This window comes from Elephantulus edwardii, unplaced genomic scaffold, assembly GCF_000299155.1.
Source record: "Elephantulus edwardii isolate Elephantulus edwardi_28Jun2011 unplaced genomic scaffold, EleEdw1.0 scaffold00155, whole genome shotgun sequence".
NCBI classification, from domain to species: Eukaryota; Metazoa; Chordata; class Mammalia; order Macroscelidea; family Macroscelididae; genus Elephantulus; species Elephantulus edwardii.
In genome coordinates, this window is record NW_006399905.1 from 7,846,058 (window position 1) to 7,866,428 (window position 20,371).

Here is a 20,371-nt window from a genome sequence, read left to right on the forward strand (position 1 = left end):
TGGATGGTCTGAAGAGGAGACGCTCAAGACATCATTCAACGCTCATCGTTCCCACGTGTGTGTAAACATGTTCCTTCCTTCCTGCCCTTAGGAACTTTGAGAGCGCCTTGGTTCTTTTTTTTTCTTTTGCTTCTCTATTTTTTTTATTTTATTTTATTAATTTTAATGAACATTTACAGAGATTTTGGATTTGCATTCATTCATTGTTGCACTTTTCTCCCTGTCCACCTCTCCCCCTCAGTTCGCTCCTCTCTTTGAAAAGTAAAATTCCTTCATTGGTATACAATCCCCCACCCCACCACCACCCCATCCCCGCCCAGAGTACACTCCACTATGCAACCTTAATTCTGGACTCTTGTGATAACCATAATACCCTATCATATATCGCTTTTAAGCTGTTCTCTCCCTCATTTGTTTCAATGCAGTATACATAATTTATCCAGTTTTTCTCAGTCTTGGTTCAATGTTGATGAAGGGCATCCTTTTTCCTCCTCTTTCACTCGAACTCTTCCACTTGAAACATCTGCAATATGGTTGCATGTTTGACATTTCTATGGTATCAGGACTCCCTGTCTTCCACTGGATCTCCACAGGAACTAACAGGAAAATAACAACTTAGAATTGTCTGCTCACTCCATCCCACCTGCTTCAGCTATTTTCAAAAGCTCTTGAAATTCAAACTATCACATCCTACTATCTTTAGGAGGAAAAAAATGCCACTAATTAGGGATGATTCACTTTTTGAGGAGGTTAAGGAGGGAGATAGCGGTAAAAGAAGTGGTAGAATTGTTCAAGACACAAATTTTTTTCATGGATAATAATGTAAATATTACCATCAAAAGTTGTCTGTGACTTTGTTTTTTAGATAGAACTTTGTCCTGAAGCTTTATATGAAATCAAAATCAAGTTCTTTAGTTTTCAATGACAATCTTCTAAAGTTTTCTAGTTTATTCACTATGGAAGCGCCATTTGTTGACAAAGAATCATGATAACACAACTTGGTTTTACTACTACATCTCTGACCAAAACCTCCCGTCATGGCTAGGAAAGTACTTTTTCTTGAAACAAACTAATCCATAGCATGAATTCTTTTATCAACCTACAGGTGTGACACAATATTCATAAATGAACAGCTGTGTCTCCAATACAGTTGCTGTGATAATGGAGCTCTTTTTGTCAAAGTGATTGGAAACATCACGGTCAAAAAAGAAGTAAAGAAAAACCTTACATATATAAAAAGACTTTTAAAAAAAATTCCGGAAAATGAGAAAGACAAATCTTTTGCATAAATTGTTCATCTTTTCTACATATTCTTTGTGTCTCTAAGAACTTTAAAATCAATTTGTCAAACTTCTAAAAAAAAAGGTGTGCTGGAATTTAAATTTTGAATGCACTAAATTTACAGATTTATTTCAGTGACATAATAAATTTATAATATTGAGTCCAGACACACATTATTCCTCTCCACATAGCTCTTTCACAAGTTCAGTGACATTTTACAGGTTTAAATACAGCTCCCCAACTAATTTCTTCTCTCTGCTGCCTCTTAGATTATCTCCAACGTAGCTGTGTTCCCCTGCCTGCATGGATTTCTGCTTTCTTTCTTTATAAGGACTCTTACAATTCCTCATCTGTTGAAACCAATCTTTCTTATTTTTCATGCTATTTCGGATTCTGAAGGCAAAGAGCACTCTTCTCTTTAAATACCTGTGCTATCATTTTTTCTGGGATTTGTAACTGGTAAGAATGTAGCCATACGTACTTAGTCTGCTCTTCAATTCCTTCTTTTTTGTTATGTGTGATCTATAAATTATTGAAATAAGCTTGTACCAGGGAGTTCTGATGGTCTAGTGTAGAGAGTTGCACTGCCAACCCAAAGTCAGGAAGTTTGAATCCATGTGTTGAGAGAGAGACAGTGAACAGTGAGACCAGTGCACTAGGGGAGCAGTTGTTGTTGTTAAGTGCCGTCGAGTCGTAAATAACTCATAGTGACCCTATGAACGAAAGACTTGAACACTTGTATAACTTTCATCGTTTCTCTAAGTTCATAGAGTTTCCGGAGGCAAGCTATTCCGGAAGTGGATGCCACTCCTGCTTTCAAGCTTGTTTTAATTGGGGAGCTCCACCAAACACTGTCCACCATGGATAACCATTATCACATTTAATACATCAGTGTCACAGTATTTAGCATCACAGCAACCACGAGTTACTTCTGTACAGAAAATGGACAGACTAGCTTAATATTTAGATCAGAAGTCACATCTTTAGGAAGGAGGCTAGCAAGTTCATTTTAGTTTATGGAGAAACCCCCTTCAAGCATCACCTCAGAGGACATGGTTAATCTTCAGTCTTAACAGAGAACAAGCTTCTCTCCTAAGTTTTAGCATAATATTTTTAACTTTTACAGTGAGCATCTATCTATCCACCACCCAATGTTTATTATTAACATTTTATAATATTTGCTTTATTAAACAATTATTTTCTCTGTCTGTGAATTGATGTTCAAGAGGGACAACAGCTCAGCAATTTTCTATTCGATAATGTCTGTCAGGTAATTAAGGTTATTTGGGTCTCAACAAACCAATTGGGGAAATTCCTCCACCCCTCTGTTTGATGCAAGAATTTGGGTAAGACAGGTGTGATTGTTTTCCTCATTTGTTAGTAGAATTTACCACTGAAAGTCTTCCGGTCTGGTGCCGTGTGGTAAGAAACTGTGCTGCAATCCCAAAAGCATATGGTTCAAATCCACCAGCTGCTCCACAGGAGAAGGACAGGCAATCTCCTCTTATGAGATTAACCCTCTGAAAACTCCCAGGAGGTTGGCTATGGATTGGTTCTGACTCAACAGTACACAACAACAACACATGTTTTATTTTTGTGGGGAGATTTTGATAATAGATTCCATTTATGTCTAGCTATAAAGGCATTCAAATGTTTTGTTTGTTCTAGTATCACTTTAGTAAATTAGAAGTTTTAATAAATTTGTCCATTTCTTCAAATATAACTTTATAATTAATGTAATATAAAATGTAAGTTTATACTAAGTGTGAAATTTTATATAAAAGTTTGTGGTATCATTCTTCTTTTCTTGACCTGGAAATTTATTATTTTCAAAAAATCAACTTTGTTCTTTTTTTCCAATTGTTTCTGTATTTTTCCTTTTTAACATGAATGCTGAGTTTATCCTTATTTGTTTATTTCTTCTACTTCTCTGGGTCTATTTTGCTCTTCTTTTTCTAGCTTCTTAAGCTAGAAACTTAGGCAAATGATTTTAGATTTTCCTTTTTTTAAACATAAGCATTTAAAGCTGTTCAATTCCACACATTTTGATATGTTGTGCTTTCATTATTATTCAACTTAAAATATTTGCTGGAAAATAGTTTGATGGTTTTTCAAGCAGTTATAAACAATTACCCAAAATTCTACTTCCAGGTGCACAGCCAAAAGAACATAAAACAGGTATTCAAACAAATACTGTATACAAACTGTTAAAAGGTGGAAACAAGCCAGATAGCCATCAACAGATGCTAAATGCACACAATGAAGTATTGTTTACTCATAAAAAGTCGTGAAGTATATACAAATGCTACAACGTGGATGAAAACTGGAAAAATATGTATATGTGTTTATATATTCTGTGGATCCATTTATATGATATATATAAATATAAATTCCTAGAGATGGAAAATGGACTACTAGTCGCTATGGGCTGCAGGGAGGGAACTCCAAGGAGGGAGTGCTCAATGGGTATGTACTTCCTCTAAAATCAAACACAACCCACAGTTCTCACATGGATTCCAAGTCAAAACCATCCCACAAGATAGAGAATTACCTCATGCAATATCCTAAACTACCTCCCCTTTCTCCTGAGGAGAGGCGGGAGAATCTGAGCTACAACTCATTTAGTAGATTGAGTACTGGTGGTCTAGTGGTGGTCATGCTTGGGAGGGTGGAGGGACAGCTGAAGAGATAAAGACCCTCAAAGAGAAGGATTGACTCAGTGACTGGGGGGTGGGGGTAAGTGTGTCAGAAACAATACGGTTGGCTCAGGATAGAGCAGGCTTCAGAGCTGTTCTACGGCATGTAACAACAACAAAATGCATCCTTTTGATTAGCAACAAGCTTAAGACTTATGTTTTATTAGTAGTCTAATTAGTTGTGATAACAGATGATATAAGAGCATGGAGTTGGAAAGTTGAGAAGACTGGTGGGTGTCCTGGTGGGTGTGTGGCCTTGTTTTGTTGTGACTCGGCATCTCATATAAAGAAAGCCCCTTTGACGGTGACAGTAACAAACACCACTCTAAAAACCCACAAGAAAAGTGACATCACAGACCAGGTCATGAACATTTTACTGAATTTTTAGTGATAATCTCAATACTGACACACTTGTGCCCTCCTCTGGCACACTCAATCACGGCTACCCGCCAGTGAACCTGCATGTCCGGCACAGGGATGAAATGTCAGTGCTTCATCAGAGGCAGCCATCATCAGCTGAGCAAGGTGCATGGCTTTATGCCTAGACCTGGAATCCTTCTGAGAACAGAATTTAGAGTCAGCACTGAAGCTGACAGCTATATGTCCTCCTTACCGGAGAGCCCGAGAGTCCATCTTCCACAAGATGGACAATCTCCAGTTAAGCAAAGACCTAAGTGAAGAATCTAATCAAAGGGATTTGAATAAACATGTCTCGATTCATTTTCTCTAAAACAAAAACCAAACACAATGCCAGCTAATAGGAAAGTCATAGCAAAACTTCTGTTCTACAACTACTAGTGGGCGGAGTAGAACTGCCCCACAGGGTTTTCAAGGCTATAAATCTTCACAGAAGCAGACTGTCTCTTTCTCTCAAGGTGTGGCTGGCTGGTGGATTCAAACTACCAACTCTTCAGTTAGCCATAAAGCATTCAATAATAACTGTGCTACCAGTTTCCTTACAAATCAATAAGTTGCATCCTACCAGCAGAGTCTTTTGTGGACAAAAGCAGAGAAATGGCCTCTAGAAACCCCGTTATCAGCATATGTCTCTTTGAAAGGCTGGGTTGCAGAGTGCTTCCCCATGGTATACCCACTTTGATTTTAAATAGTGTCTCACCTGACAATTAATGCAGACCCCTCCGCCTGCATAGATGCCTTGAGTATTCAAGCTTGCCTGCTGCTTTTCAACATTTGCATCATAGTAGCAGTCAGTGGCGTGGCCATGGCAGTTGCATGCTGGGGAATAAAAGAAGTATTAACTCACTATTCCATCATTAGGACAAGATGCTTAGTAATTTTCCTGGGGTAATTGCTGCTCATTGTGCCAGAGTAAAGTCTAGTCTGAAACATTAGGAACCTTTAAACTTTGCACTAAGACCTACCTAGTATATATGCAATTGATATCTCCTTTTATATAAGAGCTTTCTCTTTAAAAAAAAGAAATAATTGTTGATGTTGCATACCGTCAAGTTGGAACAAACCCACAGCTGACTCTTTGGCAGGTTTTCAGAGGCAGTTAATCACAGAAGAGGAGATTGTCCATCCTTCTCCCAAGGAGCAGCTAGCTGGTGGATTTGAACTGAGTGCCTGCCTTCAGGGACTGTAGTGCCACTTCTTGCCACTAGGCCACCAGTGCTCCCTAATATAAGCAATTATAATAAATTATTCTGAGAAACCAAAAAGAGCTTTGGTCACCTTGTGGTAAGGAGCTGAGCTGTCAATCCAAAGGCAAATGGTTAGAATTCACCAGCTGCTCCTCTCCTCCCATGCAATTGATCTTCCTCTGAAAACTCACTGGAGGGTTGGCTCTGAGTTGGTTCTGACTTGAGGGTACACAGCAACAACACTACTGTATTACCACTACCGGCAAAGGTGACTGAGCTGTAAGTGGTTGACATTATCTCATTTAATCTGCACAATAACTCTCTAAGGTAGATACTACTGTCCTCATAGAACAGATTGGGAAGCGTAGGTGTAGACAGTTTAAGGTATGTGCCTATGTAGTTGCAAAGCTTTTAAGAGAGACAGAATTCCTTTGTTTAACTCAAGACCCTAAATACTCAGCCAATATTCTCAGCTTTTCTCTCAGTATTATTTAAAATAGCAATAACTTTGATCTAAAGAAAAAAAATGTTTTAAAAATGTGTCAAAGTTTTTTAATTACATGGAAAATATCTGAAAAGTCAGATTTCAGTTGTATAAATAATAGTTTTGTATAACTAAAATACTAAAAAGATCTAATAAAATTAATATTAATAATGAATTCCTTTGGGTACTAAAATTATTATTTTATATTCATTTCCAAAGTATCTATAAGTAATACATAATAAACAAGTATCTTGTGGTGTATATATAGTGTGTTATGTGATGGGGGTGTGAGTGTGTGTAATGTGTGATGTGTTAAAGGGCTAAAAGGTCAGTCATTCAAATCCATCAGCTGCTTTGTGAGAGAAAATTTTTTTTACAATTTTACAACCTGATGAAACGTCTCTATGAGGAAAAACTAACTCGATGGCTGTGATTTTGGTTTTGATTTGGAATATATAACACATCTTGAATTGTTGTTGTTGGCTTGTACCATCATGTCGGAGCCGCCTGCCTTTGGGGTGGTTCCTGTAGTGAGTCGTAAGGAGGGGCACCATCACCCCAAAAGCATGCAGTTCAAAACTACCAGCTGCTCCACGAGAGGAAGATGGGCAGTCTCCTCCAGGGCAATTCACTGCCTCTGAACCTGCTGGAGGGTCAGCTATGCGTCAGTTCCACTTTGACAGCGCATAACAGCAATAACAAAGAAAACTATATAATCATTGTATTCTACCTAAATCAAATGTACTAAGTCTTACTGGTAATTCATAATTTCTCATCAGCTTTACCATGTGTGAATTTATTGGGAAGGAATACTAATTAGAAATTAGACTAGTCCCCTGTTTCCACAGGCTATGCACTTGCTTATTTTCATCTTTCTTGGTGCCATGACAAAAAATTCAAAATGCACAAGAGTCCACAATTAAGGTTGCATAGTGGAATGTACTTGGGGCGGTGGGAGGGGTGCGGGGGGATTGTGTACCAGGGAGGGAGTGTTTCTTTTGCTTTTGGAAGAGAGGAGCCAACTGGGGGCTGGGGGGCTGGGCGGGGAGAGAAGTGCAGCAATGAATGAATGGAAATCCAAAATCTCTATAAATGTTCATTAAAATTATTTTTTAACAACCCCAACAATTTTGTAAATAAACCAGAATTTTTAAAAAAAGACCTAAAAAAAAATTCAAAATGCTGAACTGCATCATTCAAATGAAATTCAGAAAGCATCTAACAAATGGATTCAAATTAGTCTGATTCCCGTAAATGGTTTTTATCATTTTTCAACATTTTTGACAAGTTTTTAAAAGTTAAAAACTCTGAAAAAAATTTCAGGTTTTTTTTTTGTATGTGTTTGATTGAAGCATATCGTTTACAAAGCCATCCCCTTAGTCTGAAAAACTAATCAAATAGCAAATGCTAGGTGGAGTTCACCAAATCAGTTATGCAAAATATGCTACAAAGGAGTGGAAGAAATGATCCCTGATTATTACCTTTCCCGCTTTCTGGTTCCTGTCATCTAGGAGTGAGGAGTAGGGATGTTACCAGAAAAGAACCTGTTAGCTCCAACTATAAAGTTCATCCAAGTAGCACATCTGGCCATCTGTCTGGGCAGCTATCAGCATGTGCCAACATCACTAGCAACTCTCAGAACATTCCTGGAACTCCTCATTAAATGCCTTTGAGTAAGTTTTCTAGTCAGAAAATATCATCAGTTTTATTATTAATATCAGTTGCCATCTAGATATTCTAATTTATAATGACCCCAAATGAATCAGCATTCCATAGGGGTTTCAATGGCTGGATTAATTTTTTTAAAAAGTAAACTGCGTACACAATGTGAATGAAGACTCGTGTAAAACACAATCATATGAACTTTGTAAGCAAACCAACATAAAATAAAAATCCTAAAATTAAAAAAAAATTGCTAAAGCCCTTCTCTCAAGGCATCTCAAATATACTCTAACATCTAAATTTCAGTAGCAACCAAAAGAGCCAGCCATCTGTGCCAGCCAGGAATACTTTATTGTTGTTGCTGTTGTGTACCATCAAGTTGGAACCAACCCAAAGATGGCCATCTAATGGATTTTCAGAGGCAGTAAAGATTATTGATACAGTAACTGGGGCAATGAGGGTTGGTGAGTCAGAATTAGTGAGACTGGCTCAGGACAGGAAAGGGTTCAGAGCTGCTGTACACAGGGTCACTATGCATCGCAGGCAAATCAACCAATAACATTCTATGACAGGTTTGGAAGCAGGAGTGACATCCACTTCCTAAACAACTTGACTCTAGAAACTCTATTAAAGACATGTCAATACTTGTAGAGGGGTTTCAGGCCTTTTGTTCATAGGGTCGCCCTAGTTGTGCTCGACTTGAAGGCAATCAACAACAACAAAAACAAAGAGAAAAGAAGGAGATTGTCCATCTTTCTCCCACAGAGCAGCTGGTGGATTCAAACTGCACACCTTTGCATTGGCAGCACAATTGCTTACCACAAAGCCACCAGTGTCACAAAAATATATTTGACCGAGAAGTATAAAGCACATATTTTAACCCACTTATTCAAGAAAACTAGCTCCAAATGTCATCTAGCCATTTTAAAAAAGAAACTCCACCTTCCCATGCTACATGTAATCAGAAACATTTACAGCCTCTCTAGCCAAAATGAAAAAGTCATCAAAAAAGAAAGTTTCAGCAATTGTTAGAAATCTGAGGCTTTTCAGCAGAATGGATGTAAAAGATAATCTTCAGAATCTTCAACTGGGTGTCTCAGTTAAAGCTTGTTAATAAACAAAATTTATAATTTTTTTTCTATTTTATATTTCACCCATAAACCAAAACAGTCTCATGCTTTTTTACTTCTTTCTCTTGCCCCTTCCATCCTCCACTGCTCAATCCTTCTATCTGCTTTCCCCTCCTTCCCTCAATGCTTGCAATTCTCAAACAGCAATCTCGCCACCTTCTTTGAACCTCCATCTTCAAAATAGCTAAGACTCCTATCCAGGAGCACTGCCTAAGAAATGAAAAGATGTTATGGCTTTAGAGCAGCTGCATAAGGTTTAAGGCTTTTAAAAACAGAAGCCAGGGTATTAAAAAAGTGCTCAGCTCAGCTTCTGCATATATTGTTGGCGTTAGCTGGCACCCAGTGGTCACCAGCTCTTGGCAACCTCAGGCACAATGGAAAGAAATGACACACAGTCGTGAGGCACGCCTATGAGCCCCGGAGGAGCACACTCTTGTGAGCCCTGAGGTTTTTGTGGACTGAATTTAGGAATTCAGTTATCAGGCTTTTCATCCTAGTTCGTCTAGTTTGAAATTAGTTTGGCATCATTGCAGCAGGAAAGCAAAGGCAGATGGGTGGTGGCTGCACCTGAGGAACACTGGCTCGGAATCGGACCTGAGATCCCCACGTGGCAGGTGAGGCTTTGATCATTGGACCACCCTTCTCAAGCTTTGCCTATGTCATTGTTGTTGCTGTTGTTAGGTGCTACTAGGCCCACGACAACTTAGGGTGTCTGTCAACAGCATATCAGAATCTTGCCCTGTCCTGTGCCATTCTCACGATCTCCAAGCTCAAGCACATTGCTGCGGTCACCGTGTCAACCCATCGCAAGGAGGATCCTCTGCTTCACCATCCCCACCATGATGTCTTTTTCCAAGGGCTGGTCCATCCTGACAACATGCCCAAAGCATGTGAGACAAAGCTTCACCATCTTTGCCTCTAACGCAGACGGGCATTTAGTGAATGCTTTTAAAATTGTTAATGCTTGGTGCAACCACTGTGTGGCGCTTTCTCAAAAAGTTACAAATGGCGATCTCATTTGACCCAGCAATTCCACTACTGGGAATATACCCCAAAGAGACCATAACTGACATCCAAGCAGACATATGCACACCCATGTTTATCGTGGCTTTGTTCACAATAGCAAGGACTTGGAAACAACTTAAGTGCCCATCAACAAACGAATGGATAGAGAAGATGTGGTATATTCACGCAATGGAATACTATGCTGCATTGAAAAACAAGGAACTCATACAATATTATTCAAAATGGGTGACCCTGGAGGACATTATGCTGAGTGAAATATCTCAGTCAAAAAGGACAAATACTGCATGGTGCCACTGTTGTAAAACAGGACTGACCTTGGGGTTGGGGGGAGACTGGGAAAGATGGGATAAATAATGTATACTGCATTGAAACAGATGAGGGAGAAAACTGTTTAAAAGGTATATATCATATCATTAGGTATTATGGTCATGACAGGAGTCCAGAACAAAGGCTGCATAGTAGAGTGGGCCTGGGAGGAGGGATTGTAAAACAATGAAAGAATTTTCTTCTACTTTTCAAAGAGAAGAGTGTATGGGGGGCAAGGGTGGGCAGGGAGAAAAGTGCAACAATGAATGAATGGAAATCCAAAGTCTCTGTAAATTTTCACTGAAATTAATAATAAAAACATTTAAATAAAAAATATGTTAATGCTTATTGCTGTTGTTCATTTTGTTTTCATATTTAATATCTGGATTTACCTTCAGTTTATGCCTTTCTTCCTTAAGAGGCAGACCGGACCCCCTAGGAGGGTTCTGATCCCAAACGCTATGGGCACGGGAAGCACAAGATTAACCCACTGGTAGAAATGGACACAGAGCATGTGAGGAGCCTCAGATCCCTGCCCGACACTCACCTTCACACTCATTGGTCTGCTCAGAAGTGGCCGGCCACCACTGCCTCTGGTTGTAGCCCTCACAGCAGCGGTCACACGTCTCCCCACACGTGTGGTGTTGACAGTCACACCGAAACCTGGCCGAGCGGGTGAAACACAGCTTGGTTGAAAAGGTGTAGATTAATATCAGCTGTTCCTGTGTGAAAACTGGAGCATGAATGGAATTGTCATGGTCATCTTGGCCAGTGCCTCCTTTTATCAAGCAAATATGAAAACAAAATGTTTTGCATGCTAGAGGCCTACTGACAAGAAGCTGCGCTGCAATCCTGAAGACACCCGGTTCGAATTCACCAGCTGCTCTGTGGGACAAGAATAGGCAATCTCCTTCCGTGCCATTAACTGCCTCTGAAAACCCGCTGGAGGGTCAGCTCCAACTGGATGGTACACAACAACATCAACAAGATTATTTCTTTCAAGTCCCCCAGATCCAGCAAACTAATAATCTACAGAAAGTTGCACTGTGAGCCCCAAAGCTGGGCCTCCCAGCAGTCTGAACCCACCAGCAGCTCCACAGGAGAACAGTGGACACTCTTCTCCTATGCAATTTACAGCCTCAGAAACCAAACAGAGGGTCAGCGATGAGTTCGTTCAAACTCAACAGAAATGAGTTTAAGGTTTGTTGTGGGGATTTTTTTGTTTGTTTGTTTAATTGAAAACTAAGATTCAGCGACACTGAAACACTTGTCAAGATCACTCAGTGGAGAATGGAGAGCTGGCTGGTAAGCTTCACACCCTCCTTCGCTCCTGCACTGTATTAATAAATGGACAACTGATAAGGCCAGTGCTGAGCCCACTAAGCCGTGGGGAGAAGCCCTTCACCTTGAAAATATTATGTTGAATCAAGTCTGTCTCTCTCTCCCCTCTCACCAAAAGGTGGGTGGTTCAATCCTACCAACTGCTCAGCAGGAGAAGGATGTGGGATCTGATTCTGTAAAGATTTACAATCAAGGAAACCCTGTGAGGCAGTTTTAGTCTGAGCACAAAGCAACTAAGGCGGTGAACTTTGGTTTTAACCGAGGCAGGAAGGGAGTGGGTAAGGAGAAGTCATTATCTAGAAGCACTGAATTTATGTTTATTATGATGGGACATTTGGCAACGGGTATTAGTGACTGTTTCACAACATGATTCACTAAACCGCTAAATGGTACTTATGAAAAAATCCTGACCTGACAAACGTGGTGCTGTGTTTATAACAGTGAAAAGATGAATCCTTTCAGCTTGGCGGGAGGAGGCTTGTGAGCCAGGTCTGTTCAAGGGGTCAGCACAGATATTCACAGAACCCACTGACTGTGACCCAAAATTAGACTGCAGAGAATCCTGTTCCCAGGGACTGTGCCAGCCACATCATCTGCCAAGCGTACAAAACTCTAGATGTCTGAGTTCAGAAGGTTATGAATCTGCCATAAGATTTTGCCAAGTCAAATGAAATAGTACAGTGACAGTGTTGGACCAACACACCAGGCTTTGATTTCCTATTCATCTGTGCCTGAAAGAGGCTTCAAAACCATTTTCCAAGAAAACCCCACTCTTTGCTGAGTGGAGGGGGATCGGCATTTATTCTGTTACCCTCCAGGAAGACATGCCCTCCTTTCCCGGCTCATTGGCCCATGAGGGCACCTGGAGATCTATCTGGAGCACACAGTGGCTGGAGTCCACGTGTGTGCTCGGCAGAAACATCATCGCAGCTTCTCATCCTGAAATATTTGGCACAAGACGAATTAAAAGAGTATTTGGGGAGGATCACTGTAAGAACATGCAGTCCAATTATTCATGTTGTTGTCATCAAATCAATTGCATCTTACAGCAGCCCCACGTGTGCCATTGCAGAACCGGGCTCTCTGGGCCTCTCCAGGCTGTGAGCTCTCAGAAGCAAACTCAATCTTGTCTTCAGAGGAGCTTTGGGAAAGTTCAAACCCAACCACAATAATGATTAGCAGGAGAGGATAGTCCTCATACTGCCCTGGGACTTAACTACTCTAATAATAACTAAACTAACTCATTGCCCTTGTGCAGGAGTTGACTCGTAGGTCACTCTCCTGTGGATTGTTGTTGTTGTGTGTAGTTAAGTAAGAACCAACTCAAAACCACTAACAAAACGCCAGTAACAATAGCAAAGTTCAGCAGAGCAGCAAACAACAAATGCTGGCTAGGATGTAGAGAGACTGAAACCCTCATTGACTGCTGCTGGCAGTGTAAAATAGTGCAACCACTATGGAAGGTGGTGTGGCGCTTTCTCAAAAAGTTGGAAATTGAAATGTCATTTGACCCAGCAGCTCCATGACAACAGAACTGCCACTCAAAAAGATATATTCACACCTATGTTTATTGCTATGTTGTTCACAATAGCAAAGAGATGGAAGCAATCCAAGCGCCCACCAACAAATGAATTGCTAGAAAAACTGTGGTGTAGTCACACAGTGGAATACTATGCAGCACTGAAAAACAAGGAGCTCATATAAAGTTACATAACTGGGTGACCCTGGAGGACATTATGCTGAGTGAAATATGTCAGTCAGAAAAAGACAAATACTGCATAACACCACTACTATAAAACAAGACTGACATGGAGGTGGGGGGGGAACTAAGAAAAAAGGATTAAGTAATGAACACTTGTTGAAACAGATGAAAGAAAGAACTCTTTAAAAGGAATATATGATTAGGCATTATTTGTATGACAGCAGTCCAGAATAAAAGGTACATAGCAAAGTGGACTGGGGTTGAGGGAGGCAGGAAATTATGCAACAATGAAAGAATTATTTTTTTTAAGTGAACTCAGGGGCTAGGCATGAAAACATGCAACACGGAATAAATGAAAATCCAAGTTTTCTGTAAACTCATGTTAAAAATCACAATAATTTTTCATTTTTACCCTTCTTGCAAAAAAAATCACAATAATTTTTAAAAAAGAGTAAAAATAAAATTAGAACCAACTCAGAGCTGATTTTCAGGCAGGTTATCAGAGGCAGTAAATTGCACATGAGGAGGGAGTGGCTGGTGGATTCGAACTGCGTGCCTTTGGGATTTCAGGGAGCTCCCTGCTGCAGAGCTGCCTTCCTCTGGGTTGGTAAGGGTACAAAACACACAGGAGGAGATTGCTCATCATTCCCCTTGGGAGTCACTGGGGATTCAAACCACCGGGAGGCCCAGTCTCTGGACTAGCAGTGTAGCTCATCACAGACTAAGCCATCAGCACTCGCCCCGGGGCTCAGCCTACTGTTATACCATCACCTTCATTCACAGCCTTTGAGTAGAAATCAACTTATCGCTGCCCTTCCCAGGGCTTTTCAGAGGCTGTAAATCGGATAGGAGACGACTGCTCATCTTTCTCTGGCAGAGCAGCTGGTGGATTTGAACCATGTACCTTTGCTTCAACAGTGCAGTTCCTTACCACTAAGCAACCAGAGCTCCTGGAGTTCATAAGAAGATTAAAAGTGAGTTTATAAAGGGGGAAGGAGTGGCTGAAACCTGTATGAATTGCACTGGTAGTCCCAAATAATTGCTTTTCTTAAATCTCTTGGCCCAGGCTGAACGTGGATGTAGAAAACATGTTCTTGCATCTGTTATTCAGGCCTAAAACTCCGACTCATTATCTCCGCCTCTAACCTGTTGATTCCCATCCTGAGTTGCCTCCTGGGTAAAATGAGGCCACAACATTTGTACTGCTCAGTGGTAGAGCACTTTGAAAACTAGAAAATACTTTAAGATACAAAAATATAGAGAAATATTGTAGGGAAAATTCCCCCCAGAATTATTCTTCAGTGTGAAGAAATTAAGAGAATTCTCCATTTCTTCCTGTGAAGCAAACTGAGAGGATGGTTTATCAAGGTTAAAGTCACTCACCAAGTGAGAGAAGAAAAATTATGTCAATGCTAAGTTAATGATTACTCGGTAACTCCATTAAAAAGAGGTTTTCAACTGAAACACCACTTCCTCCATAATGTTCATATTGTATTTAAACTGAAGCTTTAGAAGTACCCTAGTATCCAGTAACCAAGGTTTTCATTTCTTCATTGTTGTCAGGTCAGAAGGTGAGCCTCTGAGCCTTTCTGAGTCTGCAAGTCACACGAAGCAGGGACTGCACATCTTTCTCCCTCCGAGGCTGGTGGATTCGAACTACCGGAAAACTTGGTCTGTGAGTTAACAAAGCATCTCCCTGTGGAATAGACCACTAGGGCTCTAATCGATCACTGTAATCAGCCCAATCCTAAATTAATGATCATTTCACCAGTGGAAAAACAAATAAGATATCTTACTGGCAATCTATACTTAAGAAGCCTAATTGGAGGGTTGAATGGGGACACAATAAATGTATGTTATGCTGTTGTTGGGTGCTGCCGAGTTGAGTATAACCATAGTGAGCCTGTGAACGACAGATCTGAACCCTGTTCTGGCCTGTGCCCTCCTCACCGTCCCTGATACCATTGACTCCGTTGCCGCAATCCATGTGGGTCTGCCTCTCTTTCACTGACCCTCCATCCTTCCAAGCATGAGAAATCCTTTTCCAAGGACTAGCCTCTTCTAACAACATGTCCAAAGTATGAGACACAAAGCTTTGTCATCCTTGTCTCCAAGGAGCACTCTGGCTGCACCTTTTCTAAGACATTTTTACATTTTATACCAAGCTGCTCCTTGGAGGCAAGGGTTTTGAGAATCTGTCTCACATACTTAGGGCATGAAGCCAAGAGGGGCCAGTCTTTGGAGAAGGATATCATGCTTGGAAAGGTCAAGGGGCAGCACAGGAGAGGAAGACCCTAGATGAGATGGATCAACACAGTAACTGGGGCAATGAAGGTAAGTGTGTCAGAGTCAGGGAGACTGGCTCAGGGTAGAGCAGGGCTCAGAGCTATTGTGCACAGAGCCGCTACGAGTCATAGTTGGCTCAATGGCACGTAGCAACAACAACATAAGATAATAGAAAAGAAGAGCTATGAATAAAAATATAAATTTCTATCCCCAAAAATTAGGAAGATAAATCCCTAATACAATGTTCCACACACTAGAAACAGTTAAAAGCTGGGGCAAAGAAACCTTTAAAATGAAGAAGGAATTTACAAGTTCCTCAGATGTGCTGTGATATCTCTATGGGGGTTTGAGCTGGCACCTTCTCTGCCAGGAACATATCCTTTAGCAGAATGCCTGTCAGACTTTACTGTAACTGTCCATTTGGTTGTCTGTTCTCCCCACTGGGAAGTTCTGCTACACACTCACCTCCAATCTACAGACCTTGAAAAAGTGCTGCTGAGGACAGGAACTTAGAAATGTTCAAAGGTTTGGATATGTCCACTATAACCATTAGACACCATCAAAGCAAGATGAAAACATCCAAACAAGTACTTACAGTTTCTCAGGATTGCTTGCCTGACATACGTCAGCATGGCCATTGCAAACACATCGCCCACCAATGCTGATGTCCTTTATGCTGTAGTAGTACTGTGTGACAGAAAACAGAGCATGTCAGCTTTACAGAACAGACCAGAATCCAAAGGCTGTATCTATCTACTTCTCTTTCCCTGACTCTCAACAATCACCTCTCCTTGCCTTCTCCAACACAAAAGACAGTCACAATCTCATGCAATTTACCTTACAAAACAGATGCACTCCTTAATCAAATCATGCAGCCAAATGTGGACAGTTTGGAAACCAAGAGCCTAGTGTTTGGTGGAAATCTTATTTGAAAAAGAATCATATCCCATTCCCTTTATGTAAGGGATTAACTTCCTCCTAGGTTGTTTTTACTATGTGTATATGCATTTTGTTGGTTTTGTGGGGTTTTTAAATCAATGATTTATAAAATAAATACAGGCGTGCATTACATTATGTCTATTTGAGTAATATCCAAAAGCGTCTACATCCACAGTCTCATAAAATAACAATTTATTGCTGTTGTTGTTGTTAGGTACTGCTGAGCCAGTTCCAACTCATAGCAAACCTGTAACAGAACGAAGCCCTCCCCAATGCTGTGCCGCCTTCATGTCTACTGCCCACTGTTGCAGTCATTGCATCAATCCACCTCGCTGAGCTTCTTCCTCTCCTTCACTAACCCTCTACCTTTCCAAGCATTGTGTACTTTTCCAAGTTTAAAAAAGAGTTCAGAATCCTGATCAGAGAATGAGATTCAGTGATCACAGTGGCTTTCCTTGTGCAACATTTATCTCACGTCTCATCAAACAAAAAACACTTCTCTCAAGTGGAGTCGAATTCATGGTGGTGAATTTATCTGGTTTTTGAGGCTCTGAATCTTTATGAGAAGAGAGTGCCTGTCTTTCCCCTGCAGAGTAGCTCACTAGTGGATGGTACTATATACACACTTAGACCACATACGTATTGATCTACCTCTCTCATTGCCATTGAGGGGAAACTGACTCATAGTTGATCTTTCACTATTTTGCTGGCTTATGTATGTATGAAACTGAGGAGGACCTCATGCACTTGCTGCAGAGGGTAAAGGACTGCAGCAGTCAGTATGGACTGAGGCTCAATGTCAGGAAGACAAAGATTCTCACCACTGGACTAATTGGTAGCATAAGGATGGATGGCAAAGAGATTGAGATTGTTCACAGCTTCAGTTTGCTTGGCTCCATGGTCAACACTCTTGGTACCAGCAGCCAGGAAATAAAAAAACATATTGCGAAGGGAAAGTCTGCTGTTAGTGACCTCTCTAAAGTACTCAAGAGCAACGGTGACTCTCTGGAGACTAAGGTGTGCCTGATACAGGCCATGGTCTTTGCAATCACTCATTATGCATCAGAGAGTTAGACAATGCCTAGGGAGAATAGAAGGAGAATTGATGCCTTTGAGCTGTGGTGCTGGAGAAGAGTATTGAACGTACCATGGACTGCCAAGAAAACAAACAGGTTCGTCCTGGAGAGAGTTAAACCAGGCTACTCCTTGGAGGCAAGGATTCTGGGGCTTCGTCTGACATACTTTGGACATGTTGTAAGGAGATAGAGGTCCTTGGAGAGGAACATCATGCTTGGTAGGGTGGAGGGACAGCGCAGGAGGGGAAGACCCTCTATGAGGTAGATTGATTCAGTGACTGGGGTAATCGGGATGGGTGTGTCAGAGGCAATGCAATTGGCACAGGATAGAGCAGGGTTTAGGGCTGTTGTACATAGGGTCGCTATGAATTGCAAACGACTCGATGGCACATAACAACAACAACATGTTGTAATCTGTACTTTCTAGCTTAAAAATTTACCATATTGTCATACATGAGTGTATATGTAGGCAGCAGCATCCAGTCTCATGTTTCGCAAGCCTGTTGATGGTTGACACATTATCTCTTTCATTTGCTTTGCAAAACATTACCATGTAGTGCATTTGGCTACAGCATGAAAGAAAGGAGTAATGGGAATATGAAACAAAAAGTTCTTAAATACAACAGGTGCATGTGTGAATGCTGTTCCTTGCAGTGTGAAATCCTCAAGCAAAAAATAAAACAAATTATCTCTAAACTATTAAAGGGCCTGTTGTTATGTACCACCCTCTGGAGTTTTCAGAGGCAGTAAATTACATGGGAGATTGCCCATCCTTTCCCCAAGAAGCAGCTGTTGGCCTCCAATAGTGTAGCAGTGTAGCTTCTTGCCACTAGGCCACCAGAGCTTCCTACGTTAAAGTGCCCACTCCACTGAAAGCTGCTTGGGTGGGAAAGTTACCAGGCAAATAAAAGACGTGAATCAGACCTGTATCAAAGGTGGATTTATTGGCAATGACATGGTTTAAGGACCAAGCACAAAACTGAATCCCTCTCAGCATGCTGACAAGCAAGATGCTTAAAGAACAAGCCGGGCCAGACTACATACATTACAGTGTCGGCACGTGTTCAAATCAGTTCAAGTCCCATTTCACAGAACATAATCATGGACATTCAATGATGCATGACTGCATATTTACCAAAAAATGGTGGCATAGTAGCAAGATTATGCACTGCAATCTCAAAGGTACATGGGTCAAATCCACCAGCTGCTCCATGGGAGAAGGATGGGCAATCTCCTCCTCTGAGATTTAATGCCTCTGAAAAGTTGCTGGGGGGTCAGCTCTGAATCTGTTCCAACTCAACAGCACATAACATCAACAATAACAAACACAAATAAGGGAGCTGTTGCGGCTTAGTGGGTAAGGAATTACACTGCCAACCCAAAGTCAGGCAGTTTGAAACCACCAACTGTTCCTCAAGTGAAGGACGTGCAGTCTCCTCTCTGAAAACCCTCTGGAGAACCAGCTATGAGTTGGTTTCAGCCATTGTTGTTGTTATGTGCTGTCGAGTTGTTTGTGACTTATAATGACCCTATGTACAAAAGACCTGAACCCTGCTCTGTCCTGTGCCAACCTCACTGTCTCTGACATAGCTGCCCCTATTATCCCAGTCACTAAGTCAATCCATCTCATTGAGGGTTTTCCTTTCTTGGGTTTTCCCTCCACCCTCACAAGCATGATGTCCCTCTCTAAGACCGGTTCCTCCTTGTGACATCCTGAAGTACGTCAGACAAAGCTTCCGAATCCTTGCCTTCAAGGAGCAGCCTGGTCTCATCCTCCCTAGGATGAACTTGTTTGTTCTCCTAGCAGTCCATTGTATATTCAACTCTTCTCCAGCACCAAAGCTCAAAGGCATCAATTCTTCTTTTATCCCTAGTCATTGTCCAGCTTTCATGACTTTTTTTTTTAATGCACAAATAAGTGTTTGGGTGAGGCAAAGTAGTAAGTACTCAGCTATTAATGACATGTTTGATTGGATGAATTCACTGAAAGATGTCATGGGGAAAAGGCCTAGCAATATGCCCCCCAAAAGTGCCAGCCACCGAAGCCCTGCACAGCACAGTTCTACTCTGTAAGTTTGCCTTTTTCTCGACAGCAACTGGTTTTGGTGGCTCTGGGAAAGGAAGAAGCTATTTACAAAATTAAGTCAGATAGAGCCCAGAAACTGGCCAGGTAACAAGCAGTGCTGGTAACCTCACTTGCGGTTGTTGTTGTTGCTGCTGTTGTTGTTGAGTACTTTCGAGTCAGAACCAACTCAAAGCTGACTCTCCAGGGTTTTCAGAGGCCATTAGGTGCACAGAAAATGACTGCCCATCCTTCTCCCCAAGAGCATCTGGTGGATTTGAACCGTGTGTCTTTAGGATTGCAGTGCAGGTTCTTAGCACTACACCACCAGAGCAGCCTTATTAGCTCTGTGAAAAAGATCAAAGTCAGAGATTCAAGTTCCACCAAGACTAGCTGTTGCTGTTGTTGTTGTTAAGTGCCATGGAGTCAACTGTGACCCATAACGACCTATGAACAATGGATTTGAACCCTGTCCTATCCGGTGCCATCCTCACCACCTCCAAAACACTTGAGGCCGCTGCTGTAGTCACTGTTGAGGATTTTCTTCGCTTTCACTAACCCTTCACCTTTCCAAGCACGATGTCCTTCTACAAGGATTGGTCCTCCTAACAACATGCCTGAAGTATGTGAGAGAAAGTTTCACTGAAAGCCCAGCCAAGAGTCAGCCCCTTGTCTAGATACAAGGATCTGCCTGCCGTCTCCCTCACAGGGCACATCTTCAGTATGTCAGCAGCTCTCTTCAGCCACACAGATGGCACATTCCACCAGCTCTGCTG

At 41.3% G+C, this 20,371-nt stretch overlaps 1 protein-coding gene across 1 annotated transcript in view; it reads right to left on the bottom strand.

The window, feature by feature from the left end:
• The window catches only part of LAMA3 (laminin, alpha 3), a 383,386-nt gene that overhangs the window by 247,824 nt on the left and 115,191 nt on the right, over positions 1-20,371 (bottom strand). The window contains 3 exon segments of the mRNA XM_006895048.1: positions 5,095-5,213; positions 10,737-10,852; positions 16,114-16,205. Of these exon segments, the coding sequence (XP_006895110.1) occupies positions 5,095-5,213; positions 10,737-10,852; positions 16,114-16,205 (327 nt within the window).